Raw genomic sequence first — 21,992 nt, forward strand, 5'->3', positions numbered from 1 at the left:
TGTTCAATCAATGGCACACAGGGGGAGTGTTCGGGAAACCTGTTTAAAAACAATCCAATAATAATAGAGCTAATGGAGCAGACATTAAACACTTCAGCTATACATAGTATTCCAAACAAATGTTTGTGTTGAGCACACTGCTTAGAAAGACCTATTTGCCCCTGTGTTTATCTTTCCTTTTTTTGAATGGTATATGATCATTGAACAAAATATATTTTAATATTCAGGCAATTTATATACATTCCATTAGCCATAGTTTTAATCTCAATAAAATGTAACTGATGTAGCTCCTAGACCATTGTCCAACTAGGATGCGATTTTGATTCTTGAAATATAAAGATTTACAGTGTGCTTACAACAGATGAGGTATTGTTTCAATCCCTTTCACTTCACTGAACAAGTTGCTCTCAACAGTGAAGAATCTTAATGAAAGCTTTGCGAAACTCGATGTTGAAAGTGGTGTATATGATGGGATTAACAGCGCTGTTCACATAACCCAGCCACGTAAAGGCAGTGTAGAGTTCAGGAGGGACTTGGCAGTAAGTGTTCACAATGTGTGTAATAAAGAACGGCAGCCAGCAGATGATAAATACACCTGCAAATAATGCAGACAGAGTTGGTGAAGTGTGCTCCAATAATTTATCAAAGAAAAATAACAGTAGTTCAGGTTTAACAAATACTGTACTTTAAATGTAAAAACTGGATAAAAGCTTTATCCTGGGTTATTTAAAAAAAAATATTGTTTCATTTTGTGATCTAAGATAAATGTGGAAGATGGATGAACAAGCTCAACTGAACAGAATATCTTAAATAAAATTTAAACAAACACTGCACTAACACATAATATACAGTACCAAGGCACTGAAAAAAAAAAGCTTACCAAGGACGATAGCTAACATTTGAGTGGCTTTCTTCTCCTTCTGCTGGGAGATTTTGCGTTTGTTCAGACTTTTGACCGATGTCTGTGTCTTGCCATTGGGGGAGACCTGGATCTCAAACGCTTTGGCCACTTTAGTAATATTGCTGGTGTTTCCATTTCTTTCAGGTTTGACACCACCTTCAGGCAATGGCGGTGATATGTCAGTCTCTCTTACATTAGCGTTAACAAGCCTGCTGTGTTGTTGACTTGCAGCAGACTGATCCTGCTTCCTTTGTCTTTGAGGGTTTAAGTTTGTGATTTCATCCATTTGGATGTCATCCCCATTGTTTACCACCTCCTTTATGAAGATCTGTCAACAAAAAGAGATGGAAAATAAAGGTAATTTTGGCTAAATATAGTTCTGAAATGCACATTAGCACACCTTGTGATGGCAATATACTTTCCACATCTTGTTCGTTTATGATTAATGATTCATTATTCAGAATTTCTTGGTTTGGTTTAAATCTCGAAATGAGCATACACTAATACTAAACCTAGAACCAAAAAGAGAACCTGTTCTACATTCTTTGTTTGTTTCTACTAAATGTTCGATTCTTGATAGAAAAAAACCCAAGAACAATCTTCAAGAACCAAAAAGAGAACATGCTCCACAGCCATATCTAGAAAGTACTCTAGAACACAACCAATAATCTACTCAAGAACCACAAAGAAACCATGCTCTAGAACAAAATCTAGAAACGTCTCTACAACCAAACCTAGAATGTAATATACTGTAGATTCTACTTAATGAACATAACCTTTCGCCTTCTCTAAACTTAAACCAAATCTAGAATATAATGCAGAATGCAATCTAGAATCTTCTCTAGAATTACATCTAGAACGTAATGTAGAGCTACACTAGAATGTAATCTAGAACATAATTAAGAACATAATCTAGAATTTACCAAAGAGAGAACATGCTTGAATGTAATGTAGAAAATAACCTAGAACATAATCTAGAACTGAGCATATAATATACACTGTAGAAAATACTTAAGAACCTACTCTAGAATCAAACAGAGAACCAACTTTAGAACCAAACCAAGAACCAACTCCAGAACTAAAAATCCTCTAAAATCAACCAACTTGTCTTTAAAGGCACTTTGTCTGTACTCACTTTTCATGACTATGGTAAGCCTAATGCTTGTAATATAATGATGCTTGTTAAATCAGAAATGTGAATTCTCATTACAGCATTTCCCATGTTTATGGTTCCAGTCAATAATAATTAAGGGATGATGCTTATTGAGGATATAGAAATAAATATTATATATTTTCTGACAGACACACTGCTGTTTCTAAAATGTCATCCATAGTCATAACTACTGTCCTGGGGGTGGATAAGACAAACAATTAGCAGCAAAAAAATTAATAAAATAATAATAATGTTGAGAGCTTTATTTTGAAAGGAAGAGCTCAATTAGCCATACCACATTTTTGTTGTTCACAGGAAAATTCCCACTAGACTTGACGATCACAGTGCACAGTTTCACTTCATCAGGGTGTGTGCATTTCTGAAACACACAAGGGAGAAATACCAGACTGCTTTGACACTTTTAGACCAGAAGGGAATTAGTTGTTCCTTCATTGACATACATTCATGTAACTGCTTGGTTGGTAATACTATTCTATTATATTGATATGTTTTGTTAATGTATGCTTGTATGTAACAATTATACTATAGGTAATGTGGAGAAGACGTTTGCAAATTCTTTATCATTTCAAATGATCTGCTTGATTTGAACTCTAGCCTTGATGGAAAATCCATCTTAAACTTGTAGCTGTGTATTGGAACATGGTAGATGGTTTCTAACTAATATAAAGTGGTTATTAGCTAGTCTAAGCTGGTCATTAGCAGCAAGGCCATTTTAAATCATTTTGGCACCCTAGGTAAGACTGCGTTTGTTAGGAGGTGGGGGTTGTTTGGGTCAGCTTCCGATTTTGCGCAAACCCCATGCCTAGAAACGGTCCTGATTAGCCGGACTAAGCAGATAGACCATTCTGATGTGACCAGAAGCAAACAAACTTTCAGCTGGTCATACCAGATTAAGTTGGTCAGGATGGATTATGGAACATATTTTCTAGTCAAACAGAAAATAACCAACTTGGATAAGGTAATGACAAGATTGGACCTGCTGGTATATGCCAAACCACAGCAGGGAAAGCATTGTGTTCTCAATTTAAAAGGCATAAATCTGGGCACATATTAGGCAGAGATGTGATCAAATCTTAAGGAAATAATTTTAGAACTAAATCTAAATTTTTTTTTTATTTTGAGACACTTGATATATAGACAGATAAGGCACTTAAAAATGAAAACTCTCTTAAAATAAACACGATGATGATCTAATGCCTGGTTCCACATCACAATGCTAGCAGTGACAGAATCCACTGATAGGAGATGTGATGTTTACTGTCTAGACACAGTATGAGAACTCCCTAACCACAAATGGTTCTCTATAATGCACTGATGCCCTTGCCGAGGCTTAAGGTGCATAGATAAGCTATCAGTTTCTTTGAATAATGGTATATTGAATTTATTGTGGACTGTGCATATGTTCCATTGAGAAGCCTGTGTGTCTCTGCTTGGCATAAAACAAAGCACAGACAAAAAATTTATTATAATAACAAAGAGATATGAAGCTGTGGTCATTTTCTGCAGGTGCATATTGATTTGCTGTATGTTGGGAGAATCAATACAAGAATAAAGAAAAGATCCTTCAAGACACACTGTAATTAAAGATGCAGGGCAGCTTCCATTCGAGAAACCAGGAGTGGTTTGAGCCATGCAAAGCCCAGATACCTCTGACTACTATCCAAATGTTATACTGCAGATGGGAATTACTTTGCCATTGGAATTTAAGAGTTCAGTTTAGTGAATTGAAATTGATAAAAACTGCAGTGCTGATGAAGATCGAAGTAATTCATCAATAGTGTAGTTTTAAAGGGTAACTAAACCCTAAACCAACTTTTTTTAGTTAATGATCTGTAAGCATGGGGCTTTATTAGTACTGGTCATTGATTCAAGTAATTTTTTTGACATTTGTGTATAAAGTGTTTTAATTCTACAATATATGGTGTAAAAACGTCTGAGTGCTGCCCTCTTCAGGTTGAACGGTGGCTACTGCAGTTGAATTTTCCTATTGGCTGTTGCGGTACTTCGTGATGTAAGCGGTGACAGCTGACGTAAGCAGGTTCCAGCTCACCACGCCAGATTCATGTACATGTCGTCTTGCGACCGTGTGAGCAATAATAATAACATAGAGTCTGACAGCAGCTGTCAATTAATCCATCACTACGAGTCTCAGGTGCCCCCCCCCCTGCTCACTCGGGTCGTTCCCTCTATCCCCGCCGGGGTCTGCCCACTTTTCCAGCATTTTCCAATATTCTTCTAGTGGGTGGAGTCAGACTCTGAGCAGGTGTTTAGTTACCCTTTAAGCAATCTTCACAAAATTCACTAAACTGAACTGGTGTGTAAAGTGAAAAAGGAAGAAAGCCAGGATAGGAATTATGGGGGGATAGGAGTATCTGACTTCATAATTAAGCATTTGAACTTTAGTGTTTTGATAAAAAAGTATTTAAAATAGTTGTCATTCCGCTAGGGGCGTCAAAACAACAATTAAGATGCGCAAGACAAACTACAACATATTGCTGCCTGAACATTACCTATGACAATTCATTTTAAAATGTCAATCCCCATGAAAGAAAGAAAAAAAGCACAAACTTCCAATATTCTTCATAAACCAGCTCTGGTTGTTGTAGTACCTTTAAAGTGGAGCTCATTTCCACCTCCGTAACTGGGAAGGTGCGCTTGGTGTTGACGCGTTTCCGTCTCTTACGCAGCACAACGTAGATCTGCACGTATACTAGCAGAGTAATGATGAAGGGTACGTAGAAGGATACAATGGATGAGTACACTACAAAGGCTGGGTTTGCAATCACACACAGGGCGTTGTCATGGGTGTCTGCAATATAAAATAGAGTGAAAATTAGCAAGTGACAAAGACACCCAGCCAGCATTATTACAATATTTATCTATCTTTGCTCTAAAATAGAGATGAGGAAACAAAAAACAAAAAAAAGCTTTATACATTATGTACTGTATTGACTACTGAAGTGATTGCTGGAATCTATACAAAGTCAAAGTCAAATAGAAACAGCATAAAGTTATCAATGTGACCGCAGACCAAATACTTATAAACTAATACTGCGGAAGCACTGATGATTTTAAAGAGCACCTCTTATTGCTTTTAAGTGTCAAAAAATGACTTGTTCAATGAACCGTTCTAAAGCATTCATTCTAAACTCCTCCTTTCAGAGAGCCTACTCTGCTCTGATTGGTCAGATGTCCCAGTCTGTTGTGATTGGTCTACCGCTTGGTGTAGTGTTTGTGGGCGGGTCAAAGCTGTTCAGGATCAGCCAGTAAAGACCATAGGCAGGTTTTTTTGTTACCAAATTACGAAGGTTAGAACAGGAAGTAAGTCTGGAATTACTAACGACTCGTTTCAGGTGTTCAGAATTTGTTCTTTCTTTTGGGAGTCAATAACTCCATTTGTTGTGCACTTTTTGAAACTTTGCAGACTTTTTTACATTCACAAACAGCTATATAACACACTACATTACACATGAGTGTAATCTTTGAAAAAAACATAATAGGTGCTCTTTAATCCTCAACTTCACAATCTTTCATGTATCTTGCAGTAAGATTTGTCTTGTATGTCCCCTCAATATTCTGCAATGATGCATAATAATACTTATTTAATGACTTCCTCTAATATAACTTTCAAATGAATTGGTGATCTCACTTAATTTGAGCAGTCCCTGCCACCTGTGTGCACAAAAGACAAAAACACTAATACTCTGTCAATTCACACTCTTATAAGTGCAAGCTGTTACATTGTACTATATTAATACTTATAAGCGCAAGCCATTTCTTCAAGCTAAAGAAAACTAAATCTAATTATACAGAGTTTATCTGGCATTTATCTTGTGGTTAGAAAATGGGTCGTTCACCCTAACATTTTAATTCTCTCATAATTTATTTACCAACATGCAATGATGCATCCCAGATAAATCTGTCAATCTCCACTTTCACTTCCACATTCTTCGTTTTTTTTGGTCGGGGCTGGTCAAAGGTGGAGATTTATAGTAAAAACTATTTAAATATTAATTTGTTTCTCACCCATAAGCAATCATATCACTTCAGAAGATATGTATTTAACTACTTAAGTCGTATGAATGACTTTTATCATGCCTTTATGTGATTCTTTTGAGGTTCAAAGATCTGGGCACCATTCACTTGCATTTTATGGATCTACAGAGCGGAGATATTCTTATAAAAATGTTCAAGTCATACACATCTGGGATGTGATGAGAGAATGTTCATTTTTGGGTGAACTATCCTTGTATGATAATTCATATATAAATTAGAAAAAGCCTTATTGTGAGTTGCATTTATAAGAAACAATTTGGTTTACAGTATACAGTATACACTCTCGGGAGGTTTTGATCTTTAACTTATGGAAGAGAAATGTCTTTACTGCTAGGAATGGTTCACGCATAAATGACAAGTTGCTGTTAAGCTTCAAAAAGAATAAAAAAGCACCAAATAAGTACCATAAAATAATTCAGTCCGACTCACAATATTGAAAGCCTTCTGAAGCCATATGAACATTTGCGGTATTACTGTATATATGGAAAATATTGCCCTCTGTCTCTGTTTGGCATCACTGCAGAGTCCCGAAGGCATTAGTCATGAAGTTTGAATATGTTCAAGCATGAATAAAATTTGAGAGCTACAGTTTTCCAATAATGTTGTGTTCCACATAAGAAAGGTAGTCATAAGGGTTTGGAACGAGAATGAGCAAATGATGACAGAATTTTCATTTTTGGGTGAACTGTTCCTTTTAACAGAGATAAAGACAATTCAGTCAAAACTTAATATTTTCCTATACTTACCAGTATTATTCAGTCCAAACAGCAGTGGACATGATATAGCAAAAGACAGAATCCACACCACAGAAATCATGACTGTGACTCTCCTCTTAGAGCTGTATCGTGTGTTGTATAACATAGGCATGGCTACTGCTGTATACCTGTGCAAGATAACAGACAGAGTGGTTTCACTGTTATTTTACAGCCATGCATTTGAACTGATTTATTTTCCCTTGCACAACACAGCTGTGATTCAATCGCAGGTAATTAAAGCAGTGGCTATTCAGTACAACAGCACTCCTGCACGTTTAATAGTGCTTTTTAACAGCTTTATAAACAAAATGCTAATATTGAGTAAATTACATTTTCAACAATATGGCCAATATGGCCAGTCTTCTCTGAAATGATGACAAAGTAGGATCAAAGATTGTGTGTCTCCAAGCAACACACATATTGACAAGCTGTCTGGAATGCTGCGAATAAAAGCAAATGTATTTATACATTTATAAAATGTATAATATATATATATATATATATATATATATATATATATATATATATATATATATATATATATATATATATATATTAACATTTATATGTTTATAACATCGTTAATGTGTAATATGATCCTTTTAAGAAACCATAGTTCATGAGAAGCGAGTCAATTTGCACAAACGCCACTAATGTCACATGAATTGAACTTTGGGAAACAGATGGTGGGAGACATTGCGCAAAGCATTCTGAGATGCTATTCTTCTCCCCACAATTGTACAGAGCTGTTATCTGAGTTACTGTAGACTTTGTCAATTCAAAACAGTCTGGCCATTGTCTGTTGACCTCTCTCATCAACAAGGCATTTCCTTCCACAGAACTGCCACTCACTGGATGTTTTGTGGTTTTGGAACCATTCAGAGTAAATTCTAGAGACTGTTGTGTGTGAAATTCCCAGAAGATCAGCAGTTACAAAAATACTCAAATCAGCCCATCTGGCACCAACAATTATGCCACGGTCCAAATCACAGATCAAATTTTCCCCCCATTCTGATGGTTGATGTGAACATTATCTATAGCTCCTGACCCGTATCCGCTTGATTTTATGCACTGCTGCCACGTGATAATCTGATTAGATAAACTATATATATATATATATATATATATATATATATATATATATATATATATATATATATATATATATATATATATATATACTGTAAGCCAATGACTGACTTATGTTCAATAATATGGTAGTAAACAATACATTGTATTCTAAAACTGCTTTTTGTATTGTCTTATCAATGATTAACTCTTCTGCCACAAGAATGCAATGCATTTATATATATATATATATATATATATATATATATATATATATATATATATATATAATTTTTTAATATTTAATGATAACTGTAATTATTTCATCATTATATATTGAATTATTGTTATATGAGGGACTTTCTCAGCAAATATTTGTATATGCAATTAATTGCAATTAATTAATTGGGACACCATGTAATTATTTTGATTACAAATATTAATCGATTGACAGCCCTAATATATATACATATAGTGGAATTGTGGCTCAGTGGTTAGCATGATTATAGTCTACATTGCAGGAACCTCAGCACCAGATTGATTTATATTTAGGAGTAAAAGCTGAGGTGTTCTGCCTTTTGGCCCGAGGAACCAAATTATGTCTCGGTCAACATTACACCACTCTTGTAAAATCTGTGAAGAAACACCTACCTGTCGATACTGATGGCACACAGATTGAGTATGCTTGCTGTGCACATCATCACGTCCAGGGTGACAAAGATGTCACAATGGATCGTGCTAAACCGCCACTCTCCCACCACCTGGGAGGACAGACATGGATAACTAAAAGCTCTTCTGATTATAGAACAATCTGAATGCAACCTACATTGAAAAAAAAAGCAAAAAACAAATGCAATCAAAGTAAATGGTGACTGAAACTTGTCTCTTTTTTTGTTCCATGGAAGAAAGTCATATAGCTTTGAACAGTGCTCGGTAGATTACTTCTGAATTGCAATATGGTATTAATTACAGATTACATGACAAAAATTGCAATCAATAATTCAGAAACATGGATCGTAGACATATTTATGTGGTGTAAAAATGATTTTGCCCCATGATGGTGATAGAGCTAGATCTTCCATAAATGAGAGGCTCAAATATGTTTGAGTTTAACAGGCATTTCTTATGGGAATTTCTAAAATTATGGACAGGTGCCCTGGGGCACGTTAAACAAGCAAGGTCTAACAAACATTACAAATGGCATCCATGTGTAGTTACAGATTCAACCAGCTATAATGTATTTTTGCATTAATGTCACAAAAATCAATCACAAAAGCAAAAGTTAATTAATGTCCATTTTTGAAGTAGAGTACTCAATCAATTTGCAAAACTAAAGCTAACTTCACCACACAAGTGCAATCGGTTTGCATTTATTTGTGGATTATATTGTGAATATTATGAAATGAAGTGTGCTTGATGGACAAAATCCTTCCAAAGACATTGCGACACATGGTTAAATAACATACAATGAGTGATATTTCAAATAATAATTCAAATGTGTTCGTCAGGAACACAAGATTCTTTAGATTTGACATGGAATCATTTGCAGAGAACATTAAGTTTTAGAAGGCAGGATTTACATTGCACAGTATTTATCTTTTTATTTTATTGTTATGCCCTGTTGTCAAATGCTTAGTGAGATTGCATCTTCAAAATAATTAAAAGTTGTAACCATGTTTTCAACATTGGGCAGACCAAATATTTTTGGGGGTTGGGGGTCGTGGGTGTTGAGGTCACAAATATAATGGTATAATATTTTTCCCAGTGGAATCTTCATACAAATTTTCCTCAAGAATCTTTACGCACTTTTCCATAAACAGTTCTTATTGACCACTGCTGTGGCAAGGGTTTGAGTCCTGGCTCAGCTGTGAGGATTTGCGTGCTCTCCCTGTGTTTGCATGAGTTTCCTCCAGGTGCTCCGGTTTCCCCCACAGTCCAAAAAGTAATGCAGGTAATGTTAATTGGAGACCCTAAATTGCATGTCTGTCACTTACTAGTGCTTTATAATATTTATCCTTTTTGAAGATTGACTGCTCCTGTTCATTATAAATGGTTATTCTATGGTGCAGAGCTGCTTAAAATATCTACAGTATATGTTCCAAGAAAATGCAACAGCATATGTGTTTGGAATAATATAAGGGTGTGTAAATGACAGAATGTTTCATTATTAGGTGATTTTTTTGAGCACAGACCTGACAAGGACAAACTCAAAATAAGTCTCTTTTAAAAGAAGACTCTTAGGAGATGCTTTCCAAATGTCAGAATTAATTTATTTCATAAATAAATTATTTATAATATCTTCAATTGACTGTAAATTATTAACAAATAACATTGACATTAAAAATATATGATACTGTCTTTGCCACAAACAACAGTTCTTACCATGTTCTAGTTCTAATCTGATGTGATAATGCTCTACATTTTGCTTTATAGATAATTTTCTTAGACAATTTCAAGTAAATTTTCTAAAAAAACTACTTCAAAAGCTTGCCAGATTATACACATTCATTGAATTCCTTTACAATATACACGCATTCACTCTTTGTCTTAAGCCTGATATGCTAAAAAGAGCTCTGTTTAAAAGAGCTCACAATTACAAATGATGAACCTCGTACTGTACATGACATATTTTCAAAATTCAAAATGACAAATTTCGCCAAATGGTGAATACAGTAGTTTGCACCCTTAGAAATGACTGTCAGTCGATACAAAATTTCAGAAATTTGCAGCAGAACAGCAACAAGAATATAAATTATTTGGGGGGACAATCTGCCCATATCTAATTAGTGGGGGGATGTCCCCCTCAACGTATATTGTGATTACGACCCTGATTATAGCCACCTGGCTTGTGGCTAATATCAGGTCTGTGTATGCAATTCCAAAATTGCACCCTCAAGAGTCACTGCAATAGCATATTGTGTGAAGACGGTGTGAAAACACTTTTATTAAGCGGACGTCCCGTGTTCGATTCTCCACTTTTTGCTGTTAATATAGTAACCATGTTTACTAGATATTACTGTGGTGCGCATTCCCGTGGAACTCCAGCAGGACCCGCAGAACCTGATCAGATTTCTTGTGGAGCGGCATTACATTTACGAGTTGAAAGTGGTAGCAGACGGTACGTCCATGAGTTGTGTGCAAGAGCAGGCGATCAGAGAAGAGCCCCAAAAATTAGATGAGGATATCTATTTTTATATTATTAATTTATGAATGCAAAAAAACAAACAAAAAAAAAACTGTAATTATCATTTTATTTTAAATGTAATTTATTTTTGATAACAATAAACAGAAAATCCAATGGAAAAAATTGCACACAACACGCGCATCAAATTATCCAATATTTGGAACAGGCTGTAGTCAAAGGAGATTTACAAGAATGGCAGAACATAGTGTGGACCCACTGTGTCATCAAAGGATGTGAAACTGGGACTGGAAATTGATCAATTTAAGTGTTGAGAAACCAACCTCAGGAAAGTCAGATGGGCATCATGTCACGTGTCATCTGATAATAGCAACATCAGAAAAATAAAACGTTATTTCTTTACACTTGTATGGCTACACTTTTTCCTTATGTGCAAAACAAATGTGGGGTTGTAGGAATGGTAGTAATGGGGAAGAAAATCACTGCAGGCATAAAGCATGGAGTAAAATTCATCGGGAATGTTCGTGTGTGGGATAGAATCTGGGAGCGGGATGGAAAAAACAGTCCTGTTTAGACCTCTATTTTAAGGGAAGGTTAGGGTTAGGTTTAGGGGTAGGGGTTGGTATAGGTTGTCTGTGTGACTCTAAATAAACACAATAAAAATGCTGCAGTGATGTCCCTATACTGTATGTTAGTATTTCATTAGGAGTGCAAATAGATCTGACATATAGTATTGAGCATCTAACACCATTTGCACTGTACAAAGAAGATGTGTTTTGTTTCTATTTACAGTGAGGAAAATAAGTATTTGAACACCCAGCTATTTTGCAAGTTCTCCCACTTAGAAATCATGGAGGGGTCTGAAATTGTCATCGTAGGTGCATGTCCACTGTGAGAAACATAATCTAAAAAAAAAAATCCAGAAATCACAATGTATGATTTTTTAACTATTTATTTGTATGATACAGCTGCAAATAAGTATTTGAACACCTGAGAAAATCAGTGTTAATATTTGGTACAGTAGCCTTTGTTTGCAATTACAGAGGTCAAACGTTTCCTGTAGTTTTTCACCAGGTTTGCACACACTGCAGGAGGGATTTTGGCCCACTCCTCCACACAGATCTTCTCTAGATCAGTCAGGTTTCTGGGCTGTCGCTGAGAAACACGGAGTTTGAGCTCCCTCCAAAGATTCTCTATTGGGTTTAGGTCTGGAGACTGGCTAGGCCACGCTGAACCTTGATATGCTTCTTACAGAGCCACTCCTTGGTTATGCTGGCTGTGGCTTCGGTCATTGTCATGTTGGAAGACCCAGCCTCGACCCATCTTCAATGCTCTAACTGAGGGAAGGAGGTTGTTCCCCAAAATCTCGCAATACATGGCCCGGTCATCCTCTCCTTAATACAATGCAGTCAGCCCTGTCCCATGTGCAGAAAAACACCCCCAAAGCATGATGCTACCACCCCCATGCTTCACAGTAGGGATGGTGTTCTTGGGATGGTACTCATCATTCTTCTTCCTCCAAACACGGTTAGTGGAATTATGACCAAAAACTTCTATTTTGGTCTCATCTGACCACATGACTTTCTCCCATGACTCCTCTGGATCATCCAAATGGTCATTGGCAAACTTAAGGCGGGCCTTGACATGTGCTGGTTTAAGCAGGGGAACCTTCCGTGCCATGCATGATTTCAAACCATGGCGTCTTAGTGTATTACCAACAGTAACCTTGGAAGCGGTGGTCCCAGCTCTTTTCAGGTCATTGACCAGCTCCTCCTGTGTAGTTCTGGGCTGATTTCTCACCTTTCTTAGGATCATTGAGACCCCACGAGGTGAGATCTTGCATGGAGCCCCAGTCCGAGGGAGACTGACAGTCATGTTTAGCTTCTTCCATTTTCTAATGATTGCTCCAACAGTGGACCTTTTTTCACCAAGCTGCTTGGCAATTTCCTCGTAGCCCTTTCCAGCCTTGTGGAGGTGTACAATTTTGTCTCTAGTGTCTTTGGACAGCTCTTTGGTCTTGGCCATGTTAGTAGTTGGATTCTTACTGATTGTATGGGGTGGACAGGTGTCTTTATGCACCTAATGACCTCAAACAGGTGCATCTAATTTGGGATAATAAATGGAGTGGAGGTGGACATTTTAAAGGCAGACTAACAGGTCTTTGAGGGTCAGAATTCTAGCTGATAGACAGGTGTTCAAATACTTATTTGCAGCTGTATCATACAAATAAATAGTTAAAAAATCATACATTGTGATTTTTGGAGTTTTCTTTTTAGATTATGTCTCTCACAGTGGACATGCACCTACGATGACAATTTCAGACCCCTCCATGATTTCCAAGGGGGAGAACTTGCAAAATAGCAGGGTGTTCAAATACTTATTTTCCTCACTGTATACTTAGTGCAAAAAGCCGCTGCTATAATTGAATCCATAAAAAAGTAACTGTAATCTGACTACAAATATTTAAGAAAAATAATTTCATATAATTACAAGTACTTGGTTTTTGTAATCTTATAATGTAATCCAGATTAAAAGTAATCATTTACTACTCAGCAATACGTTTGGAACAATATGAGGGTGAGTAAATGATGACATAATTTATATTTTTGGGTGAACTATTCCTTTAGGTATCAACTTTGTCTCAGACGTTTATTATAAATAAAATTAGACACAAACAAGACTATTGCTGACATAGAATTAAGAGTATGGAGCTATAAAATGAATAGCTCAGTTAATTTTATCATTAACTAAACATCTTAGATTTCAATTATGATTGTTCTTTCCTATGGGAAACACCTGCTTGTCTTGTTTGAAAGTCTGGGAGTCCATTTGCCACATTTTCAGCCACTACACTAGGTAATGATGTTTTAACCAATAAAAAATTAGCATTTTTTCTAGTTTATGTGATAACACTGGCAGAGAAGTAATATAGCACAGGTCAGCATCATGCACAGTTTGCTGCTCCCGAGTTGGCTGGCAGAAATCTGTGAGCTGCTTCTGATTAATGTGTGTCCGCAGGCAAGCTGAGGGTATCGCATACCTCTTGATGAGCTTATAGGTTCCTGTCTCTGGAGTTTGCATCGCTGTCATTGATTAAAGAATTATTTGGCACCTCTAATGAAAGCTGCTGTGAGTTGACGGAATCAGTTCATCACCATATCGTCTAACTCAGATGAAATGAGCCTCACTACTCTCATTCTCAGTCATAGCTGGTGATAAAAACACTGAGAGTGAGAGAGAGAGAGAGAGAGAGAGAGATGAGAGAGAGAGGTCCACCCAACAAGCAAACTTTCTTACATTGCTGTGCATAATAAAAAGCTAATTTAAAGCGCTTGATTTGATCGATAATGATTTCTTGCTAGCGTAATTTGGTTATTTTCATGACTCATGTCTCAACGTGTTCTGAATATTTTTTGAAGTTTATTACACAAACCCAAGTGTTTTCTGAAATGACAGCTAATATACTAAAATATCTCATCAGTCCTAATAATATTATTGAGGGCTACCATATTGCACCACACAAGCAGCAATTTTTTCTAATTTAGCTAATAAATAGACTTCTCAGTGCAATAATTATTTCAACCATCTCACTGCAGTTCTCAGTAAATAAATAATCTAAATATATTATCATCTCAATAAATGATGACTTAAACAAATTAATGAGAATGCAGTTACTCAATGCTGACCTTTAGAATAAAACAACATATCGGTGAATCCTATAAAAATACTATTTGTTATAATAATGAAAAAAGCTATAAATTGGATGTGCTGCATTTGAAGTGTCACTTTTGACCTATAGTTCAGACTCAGTTTAAATTGCATTTCCAACCTGGTTGCATTAACGTCGGAAGAACTTGAGTCAGGGTTATGATCTGAAGGATCATTTCTGCCTACTGTATGGATTTTGCCTGTAATTTGATAGCTTTGGTAATAAGTGTGGCTCAATGACATACACAAGGGATGCTTCTTTTATACAACCCGGGGTTCAAAATAACTGAAAAACCTGTTGCAAGGATGAGATATGTCTAAAATTAAACATGTGCTAGAGGCCACTACAAATTGATAAGCTAGAATGAGTTTTAATACACTGTGGTGCCTACAGCTCTTCTTAGTTAATTCTCACTAAATGTATTCTTATGCATTATGAAGCAGATGGCAAAATAAATTACAGTCTTAATCAGAGAACAATCTAATAAAATGTCCTTGCATTATTACAAACCACACAGAGTCTACTTTGTGCAAGGAGCTTACTTTTCAAAGTAAAATTATTATAGCATGCCTAATGTGACTTTATGATTACAGATTAATCTGATCATCACATTATAACCTACCTCGAGGTACACCACCCATGGCATTACAAGAGTTGCCACTAGCAGGTCAGCCACGGCTAGGCTGACTATCAGGTAGTTGGTGGTAGTTTGCAGGGCTTTCTCCCTGGAAACGGCCATACACACCAGCACATTGCCAAAAACAATGACGAAAATGAGCAGCGTGAGAAGCATGGCATAGTAATTGTACTGGTGCTTCCCCCTTTGTTCCGTAACATTGAAGTCCTGGGATCCATTTTCAAAGAAGCTCTCATTATAGGCATACTCTATGAAGACATCCATCAGATGTAGATGGTTGAGGCCACGTAGAGGCCCTAGAATCATGGACAAAAGAGACGTTTAATTAGAGAAATCCAGTATAATATTTTTTTACATCTGAATTGTGTAATTTTTCAAGATATTTTTCCCTGAGGAAAATTGTAAGCTATTGCTCAAAGGTTACTCTTTAATAGCTTGGGAGACATAATCTTCTATAAGCCTTTAGAACACATAGACCTTATATTCACAGCAGTGTCATATTTGATTTTTAATGGGAATGACAATGAGGCTGTAAGGGCTAGACGTACATTTTTGGGTAGTTCCGCAGACAAAACATAGAAAAAAACAATTGTCAAGAACATTCAGTAGTCAAAAATCTCCAGACAACATGAGTTGTGGAAAATCAGATGTGATCGAGGAGCTTTTTACAGCTTTATTACGTGCGTGCCATTGAAGAAATGGCAAGTCTATCCCTCACAGCCTTGTTGTCATTCCCATTAATAATCAAAGATGGTGCTACTGTGAATAAGGTCTATTGTTGACGTACAGTATGAGTCCAGCACTATAAAATGATTGTGGATAGTATAGCTCACATAATTTGGTTTTGGAAGTATTTGATGAGAAATGTTTCATATTGAAATCATATTCAAATTGAAATGAAATATTCATATTGAAATTTCATATTAAAATCTCAGACTTTCAATTGCAGACTTTGGTATCCTGTCTAATCTGAGCACAACTTGTGACTTTATTATGATCTCTTCTGAAACTCTAAAGGAAACAAGATTGCTAGGGTTGCTAGGGTTTTCTCAAGCAGGAGACTTCAGAAAACATCTCAATGTTTCAATCAATTTGCTCTCCATTTAATATAATTGCTGTCTAACAGAAACAATCATATTTGTAATTTAGCTTTTCTTAACAAGATCACACGAGAAATCAACATGCAACTTCTGAAATTTCATGTCCCCTAATATCAAACCCAAACCCTGCCGACTTACTGAAAAGCACCATAGCAAGTGTTACTAATAGTGTGTAGCGGAAGCATCCTCAGAAACACGTGTTCTAGTGCCGTGGGAATCAGGAAGTAATTGCATTTACATAAACAATGGAAAGCGAGATTTGTATGTTGCATTCGCTCAAAATGTATAGTTTTACACTTACAGTTAGGTTTAGGTGTTGGGTTAGGGATATATAGAGTATAGAGTTTATAAAGTATGCATTTCTGCTGACTGTATTATCATTTACAACTAAAAATACAAATCACTTTTAGTACCACTCAGGGCACCTGAATCTGCACGGCTGTTTGCACTGATCAAAATATGAGTGCTCTGACTTACCTGAGAAACATTTTCACGTATTTCTTTCGACTGTGCATCAGAACTAGCCATGCCCGATTTGCAGTGAATTGGCCACACAGGTTGGCAAAATAGTCGGATTGATTCTCGATTTAGTCCGATTTGTTCAATTGCTCAATTACTGAATTAATTTGGAGCAGTTTCTCACACAGTAAAACAGTATCGAGATACTTCAGAGCAAAGAGAACAAACAGCATTGGATAAAGTGGATATCTAAAATCAATTGAAACAAAAAGCTACTTTTTAAGAGGTAACTTTCATAAAACTTATAGGCTACTTGTTAAACTTGTGCTATATGGACATCTTTGACCGTTGTGTGCTGCATTTTTAATAGTTCTTTTGTCAAGTTAAAAAGAATGTCATCTCTTTGAAATATGTCTCTGCCATATCTGTCATGCTAGGCAAGATATTTTTCTGTCTTTATGGCCTCTATTCAGAGAAATGCTTCTCTCAATCTCACCAAAACTGATGACTTTGGTGTTATTTTTGCAAAAAAATAAAAAGAATATCTGCCAGGGGAGAAGTTTTCTCTTTTCAGCATTGAAAGAAAAAAATTACTAAACAGAAAAAATCGTAATAGTACAATAGGATATCAAAAATAAAAAATAAAATTATGTACATATGAAATGAAGGCTGAAGTCATATCAATCGTAGAAGAAAGTTGCTTTATTCTACATATTGTTCTGGGTGAACATTCGGAGTGCAGCATAAACACAAATATTACTGAGAGTGTACCTTTAAGTCACGTTTTCTCTCCATGGGTGGCTTATCACATAGATCAGATTACTCAGCATGTCCCGCCATGTTTTGGCATTATAAAACCAATCTTCTATGGAACACCTGAGTACAAGCTTTCACTAGAAGGCACCATGGCTGTGGCCTTGTGCAGCAGATACACTGTGTAAAGTCCATCCTTTATTTATGGTAGATTGTTCTCACAGCTGTCCTCGAAAGCCCATGTCTGAACCCTGGATGTGAGTTGACTAACTAGAACAGAAGTCTCCTCCCTCCCTACAGTTCTCCTAGTAAGATGTCCAAGCATACCGATAGAAACATTAGCAGCATCAGGTAAATGGTGGACACAGGGAGGCAAGTGTTTTCGTAAAACATATTGCAACAAAAGAGCTTGAAGTACATTCTGTCTCTGCAAATTGAGAGAAAAAAGGAATCTGCACAGTGAGCAGTTGTTATTCATTAAATATATGGATGTGTGAGCTTAAGCAGATTTAGCTAAATTAAAGTGCGCTCAGCACAAGCCTTATTATTGCCATAATGAGGAAATAAATGGAATACATTTGCATTGGATGCCATTCTGGCCATCACAATGATACCACATTCAGAACAGAGGTCTACTTGTCTTTTCAAGTTATTTAATGTCACAATTGATTTTGTAGTCAATACTTATGGCTTTGAGATGGAAGTGACAATATAATGCTTAACACATCAAAGTTTTATAAATGGCTGTCTATAGAGTATGCATATCATTTAATGAAGCCATAGTTTAAATTGTTGAAAGGCAGTTTAACTCATAGCTTGCATTAAATGTGTTTGCACAAAACAAAACCCTTTCTTCTAATCAATATGCATAATTTTGTATTAGGATACCTTCTTAATTTAACAGAGTCTGACCTGATATGCTGACATGAGGCTTGTGTGTTGAATGTTTTTGAGAGAAAAATAATAATTTGGAAACAGAAAAAACAATTTGAGAGAAAAAAAGATTTTGCAGAACATTGGCTCAGGAAGGCACACCTCATTTTTACTAGGCACACCTAGTGATTCTTTATTTTTCACAGTGCGGTTCAGGGCTTTCGTAGATGTGTGTTTAAAAATAAAATGCAATAAAAGATGTGAGAGGAGAGACGAGAGTAGTGGAAACAAAGACACATTTATTGACAATTCTGTAAATGAAAAAACATCAAAGTCCGAAATTCAGACAACGACAACCTCAAACTCTCTGCTCCGGCAGCAGGAACCCGGAAAAAAAAAATCAATATTCACCTGAGTGCCCATGAATGAGATGACACAGCTCACAAGCAACCGTCTCCCATAGCACCACCCAGCCATGAAACAATAAGTTTATACTATAGGAAACAACACACTGTGCCCTGGCGCACCCCAACAACAATCAGCTCACCTGGTTACCACACACCAGAGAACGATTAAGAGAGAGGGAGAGAAAGAGAATAAGGCTGAGTTCGAAATGGCATGCTACCATACTACTTTTACTATTTCTGCCATAGAGAGACATGGCAGATATAGTAAGAGTAGTATAGGTATGCCACTCCGAACTCAGCTAAAAACAAAACACACACACACTGCATACACACAAACAATATGGCAGAGAGATACATTAAAATGGGGGACACGGAAAAGAGCGCAAACTGCGGCAAAACTGCTGACGCTAAATGACACTGATAACACCCACAACAAACACTTATAACACATTCCAGTGCCAGATCACCAGTCAAAACAAACATACAGATGAAATAGATGCTCCTACTCAAAAACTGGAGATGTTTCATCTGAATTATATACACATACCTGACAACAGCTATTTCAAACAGTGGTGAGGACACGTCTCACCCATCTCAACCCATAATTGACAGCAATGTATCTAATAATCATTCAGTGTTTAATTGGAAACATTTATTTGTCAGTGTGTTCATTGTTGTTGAGGAAATAAGCTCATCAACTCTCAAGAGCCCAAACACTGTACACACGCATAGTAAGTAGGCAGTTGGTCGATGCTGTGATTGGCTGCTGCTGTAAACAATCACGGGATCGGTCGAATAAACCCCTACACAATTTCAAAATCAATGATTATTTGAGGGTGGGGTGGCAATGCTTAGGTTCTTAGGTTTGCATTTGCCACCCCATGCCACCCCGGTAGATCCGCCCCTGAGAAGACTTGAATCTTGCTGCACCTGAAATGTAACATCAGTCAGGGTCCCAGCAGTGCCTCAGTCAGCAGTAGTGCCATGCAAATGAACAAATGTTTAAAGACAGAAATGCAATAGCAATATGTATGCACTTAAAATGTTCAATATATTAAAAAAAGAACAACACCATATGTAACCAGCCTGTGTGTAAATGGACCACCACTAAACCCTAATTGACTTTTTTCCACCTAATTGCCTCTTTAGCCTTCTCAGTGTCAGTCTAGATCATGAAGGCTGTTTAGAGTTGACACTGCCTGCAGAGGAAGAAACATGCATCACTGCTCAACTACATCAAGCTTTTTCATCTTTATTCGTCAATCAGGCAGGCTTATAAAAACTCATTTGAACCATTTGATGTACATTATAATTTGTGATTGTTTTTCTGTTTGGTGGGTTTATTATAGGATTTCAAATCAGGACAATTTAGGATGTAGCAACATTAATCTCTAGGTACAGTAGGTGTAAACAAATCCTAATCAAATAATTTAATGAAAAGCTAAGAGAAAGCCTTGAACGTTTTTCTAGGCTTTTAATGTGTTTTATTTCTTTATTTATTTATTTATTTTTGCCCATTAAAAATAATGATTGCTTAAATTGATGGCTTAAAACTCAAACAAGCACACTCACACTAAGAACAAAATTATAATAATTAGGGTGGCAAATTAAATGGTGTGTTAATATTGTTTACTGATCCAAAGTTCAAATGAACTGAAACAAATTTATATTTAGCAACCAAAATACTTAGAAGCACCAGACATGGGTTCCGACCCCGTTGCCTCTCCCTTGCTCTCTTATTTTCTCTCTCTCTCTCTCTTTGTGTGTCACACACAGACACACATCATCGCAGCATAGAGAAATTATCTCAATTTTGTGACTTCAGAAAGCGCTTGAATTAATTGTAGAAGATTAGCAGGTTAATGCACATACTCTTACCAAACAAATGTTTGTTTTTCCTAAAGCAGTGGTGTTAAATTCCTTCAAAAGTCTCTGTATAATTTATGTATTTACCGAACAGCTGTTAATTAGTTACAGATAAATACCGACTATTCGCTTTTCAATTATTAATGAGCAAGAATACAGTTTCCAAACGAAACGTACCTTCAAGCCACAACTTTCATCCAAAGAGCAGGAGTATCCAATTTCTTAACATTTAAATCCACTTTACTCATCGTATACACTCGTCCATCCAAGCAACTGTAACTGTATTCCTCTTCTCTCAATTAGGCTACTGCTCCACGGGTGGACACAACTGTCAACCGGTAAACACGACTACTTCCACGAAGACATTTCATTTTGTCTTGTTTAAAACCAGGTAAAAAATTTGTTATTGTGGAGGTTTTAAAGTGGTACAGTTTGCAGCAACACGCTCATATCCAGTTCGGTCCAAACAGAGTGTGTGCAACATGCGCGTGTGTGAGCGCAGCAGCATCTGAGCGCGCGCTGTACGCACGCGGTGCCTTCAGCATCAACTGTGGGACAATCTCATTCTCCCCTACACAGATTGAGAAGGTAGAAAAACGACGCAGGGCGGTTACACAAACATCAGTAAAAATATAGAAGTGTTACAAACACAATCTTTTTTCCTTTCACAACCCTGTAATCGAGCTTATTGCTTTCCCATCCTTTCCCAGAAATGTTTAATACACCTACAGACCTCTGTCTCTGTGTGCGCGTGTGTGTGTGGTTTAGGAGGAATTTTTTTTTTAGGTTACAAACCGGTAATTAATCAAATCAAATCACTTTATTGTCACTCAAACATATACACGAGTGAAAGTCTTGGGTGCAGTTCCAAGCAACATAGCAGTCATGACAGTGATGAGACCAATTTATAATAAACATCAGATTTACACAACACAATTTACATATCTAATATACACATGATTACACACAATACAATATACAAATAATAATATACAATGTACAGTATACAATACACACAATATAGAATACATAGTATAATATATGTAAATACAGCAAGGTTGTACAGTGTTGTATTGACATTCAGTTGATAGT

At 36.5% G+C, this 21,992-nt stretch overlaps 1 protein-coding gene across 1 annotated transcript; it reads right to left on the bottom strand.

Annotated features, from left to right (window-relative positions):
- Window positions 1–407: 407 nt before the first annotated feature.
- drd2a (dopamine receptor D2a) lies at window positions 408–21,139 on the bottom strand. Its single transcript, XM_052110425.1, has 9 exons — window positions 21,078–21,139; window positions 15,428–15,738; window positions 8,606–8,715; window positions 6,878–7,014; window positions 4,685–4,884; window positions 3,356–3,358; window positions 2,350–2,433; window positions 881–1,217; window positions 408–595 (listed from the first exon to the last, which is right to left on the bottom strand). Exons 2-9 carry the CDS (start codon window positions 15,704–15,706, stop codon window positions 408–410), a joined length of 1,338 nt encoding a protein of 445 aa, XP_051966385.1. The 5' UTR covers window positions 15,707–15,738; window positions 21,078–21,139.
- Between the last annotated feature and the right edge of the window lie 853 nt (window positions 21,140–21,992).

Source organism: Xyrauchen texanus, chromosome 38 (assembly GCF_025860055.1).
Source record: "Xyrauchen texanus isolate HMW12.3.18 chromosome 38, RBS_HiC_50CHRs, whole genome shotgun sequence".
NCBI classification, from domain to species: domain Eukaryota; kingdom Metazoa; phylum Chordata; class Actinopteri; order Cypriniformes; family Catostomidae; genus Xyrauchen; species Xyrauchen texanus.

Excerpts from the sequence above, each read along its gene's own strand:
- drd2a (XM_052110425.1), bottom strand. The coding sequence starts at position 15,706 with ATGGATGTCTTCATAGAGTATGCCTATAATGAGAGCTTCTTTGAAAAT. Across the intron at positions 4,885-6,877 it reads GTTTGGACTGAATAATACTG|ACACCCATGACAACGCCCTG; the intron begins GTAAGTATAGGA and ends TTTATATTGCAG. Across the intron at positions 596-880 it reads AATGTTAGCTATCGTCCTTG|GTGTATTTATCATCTGCTGG; the intron begins GTAAGCTTTTTT and ends CATTATTTGCAG.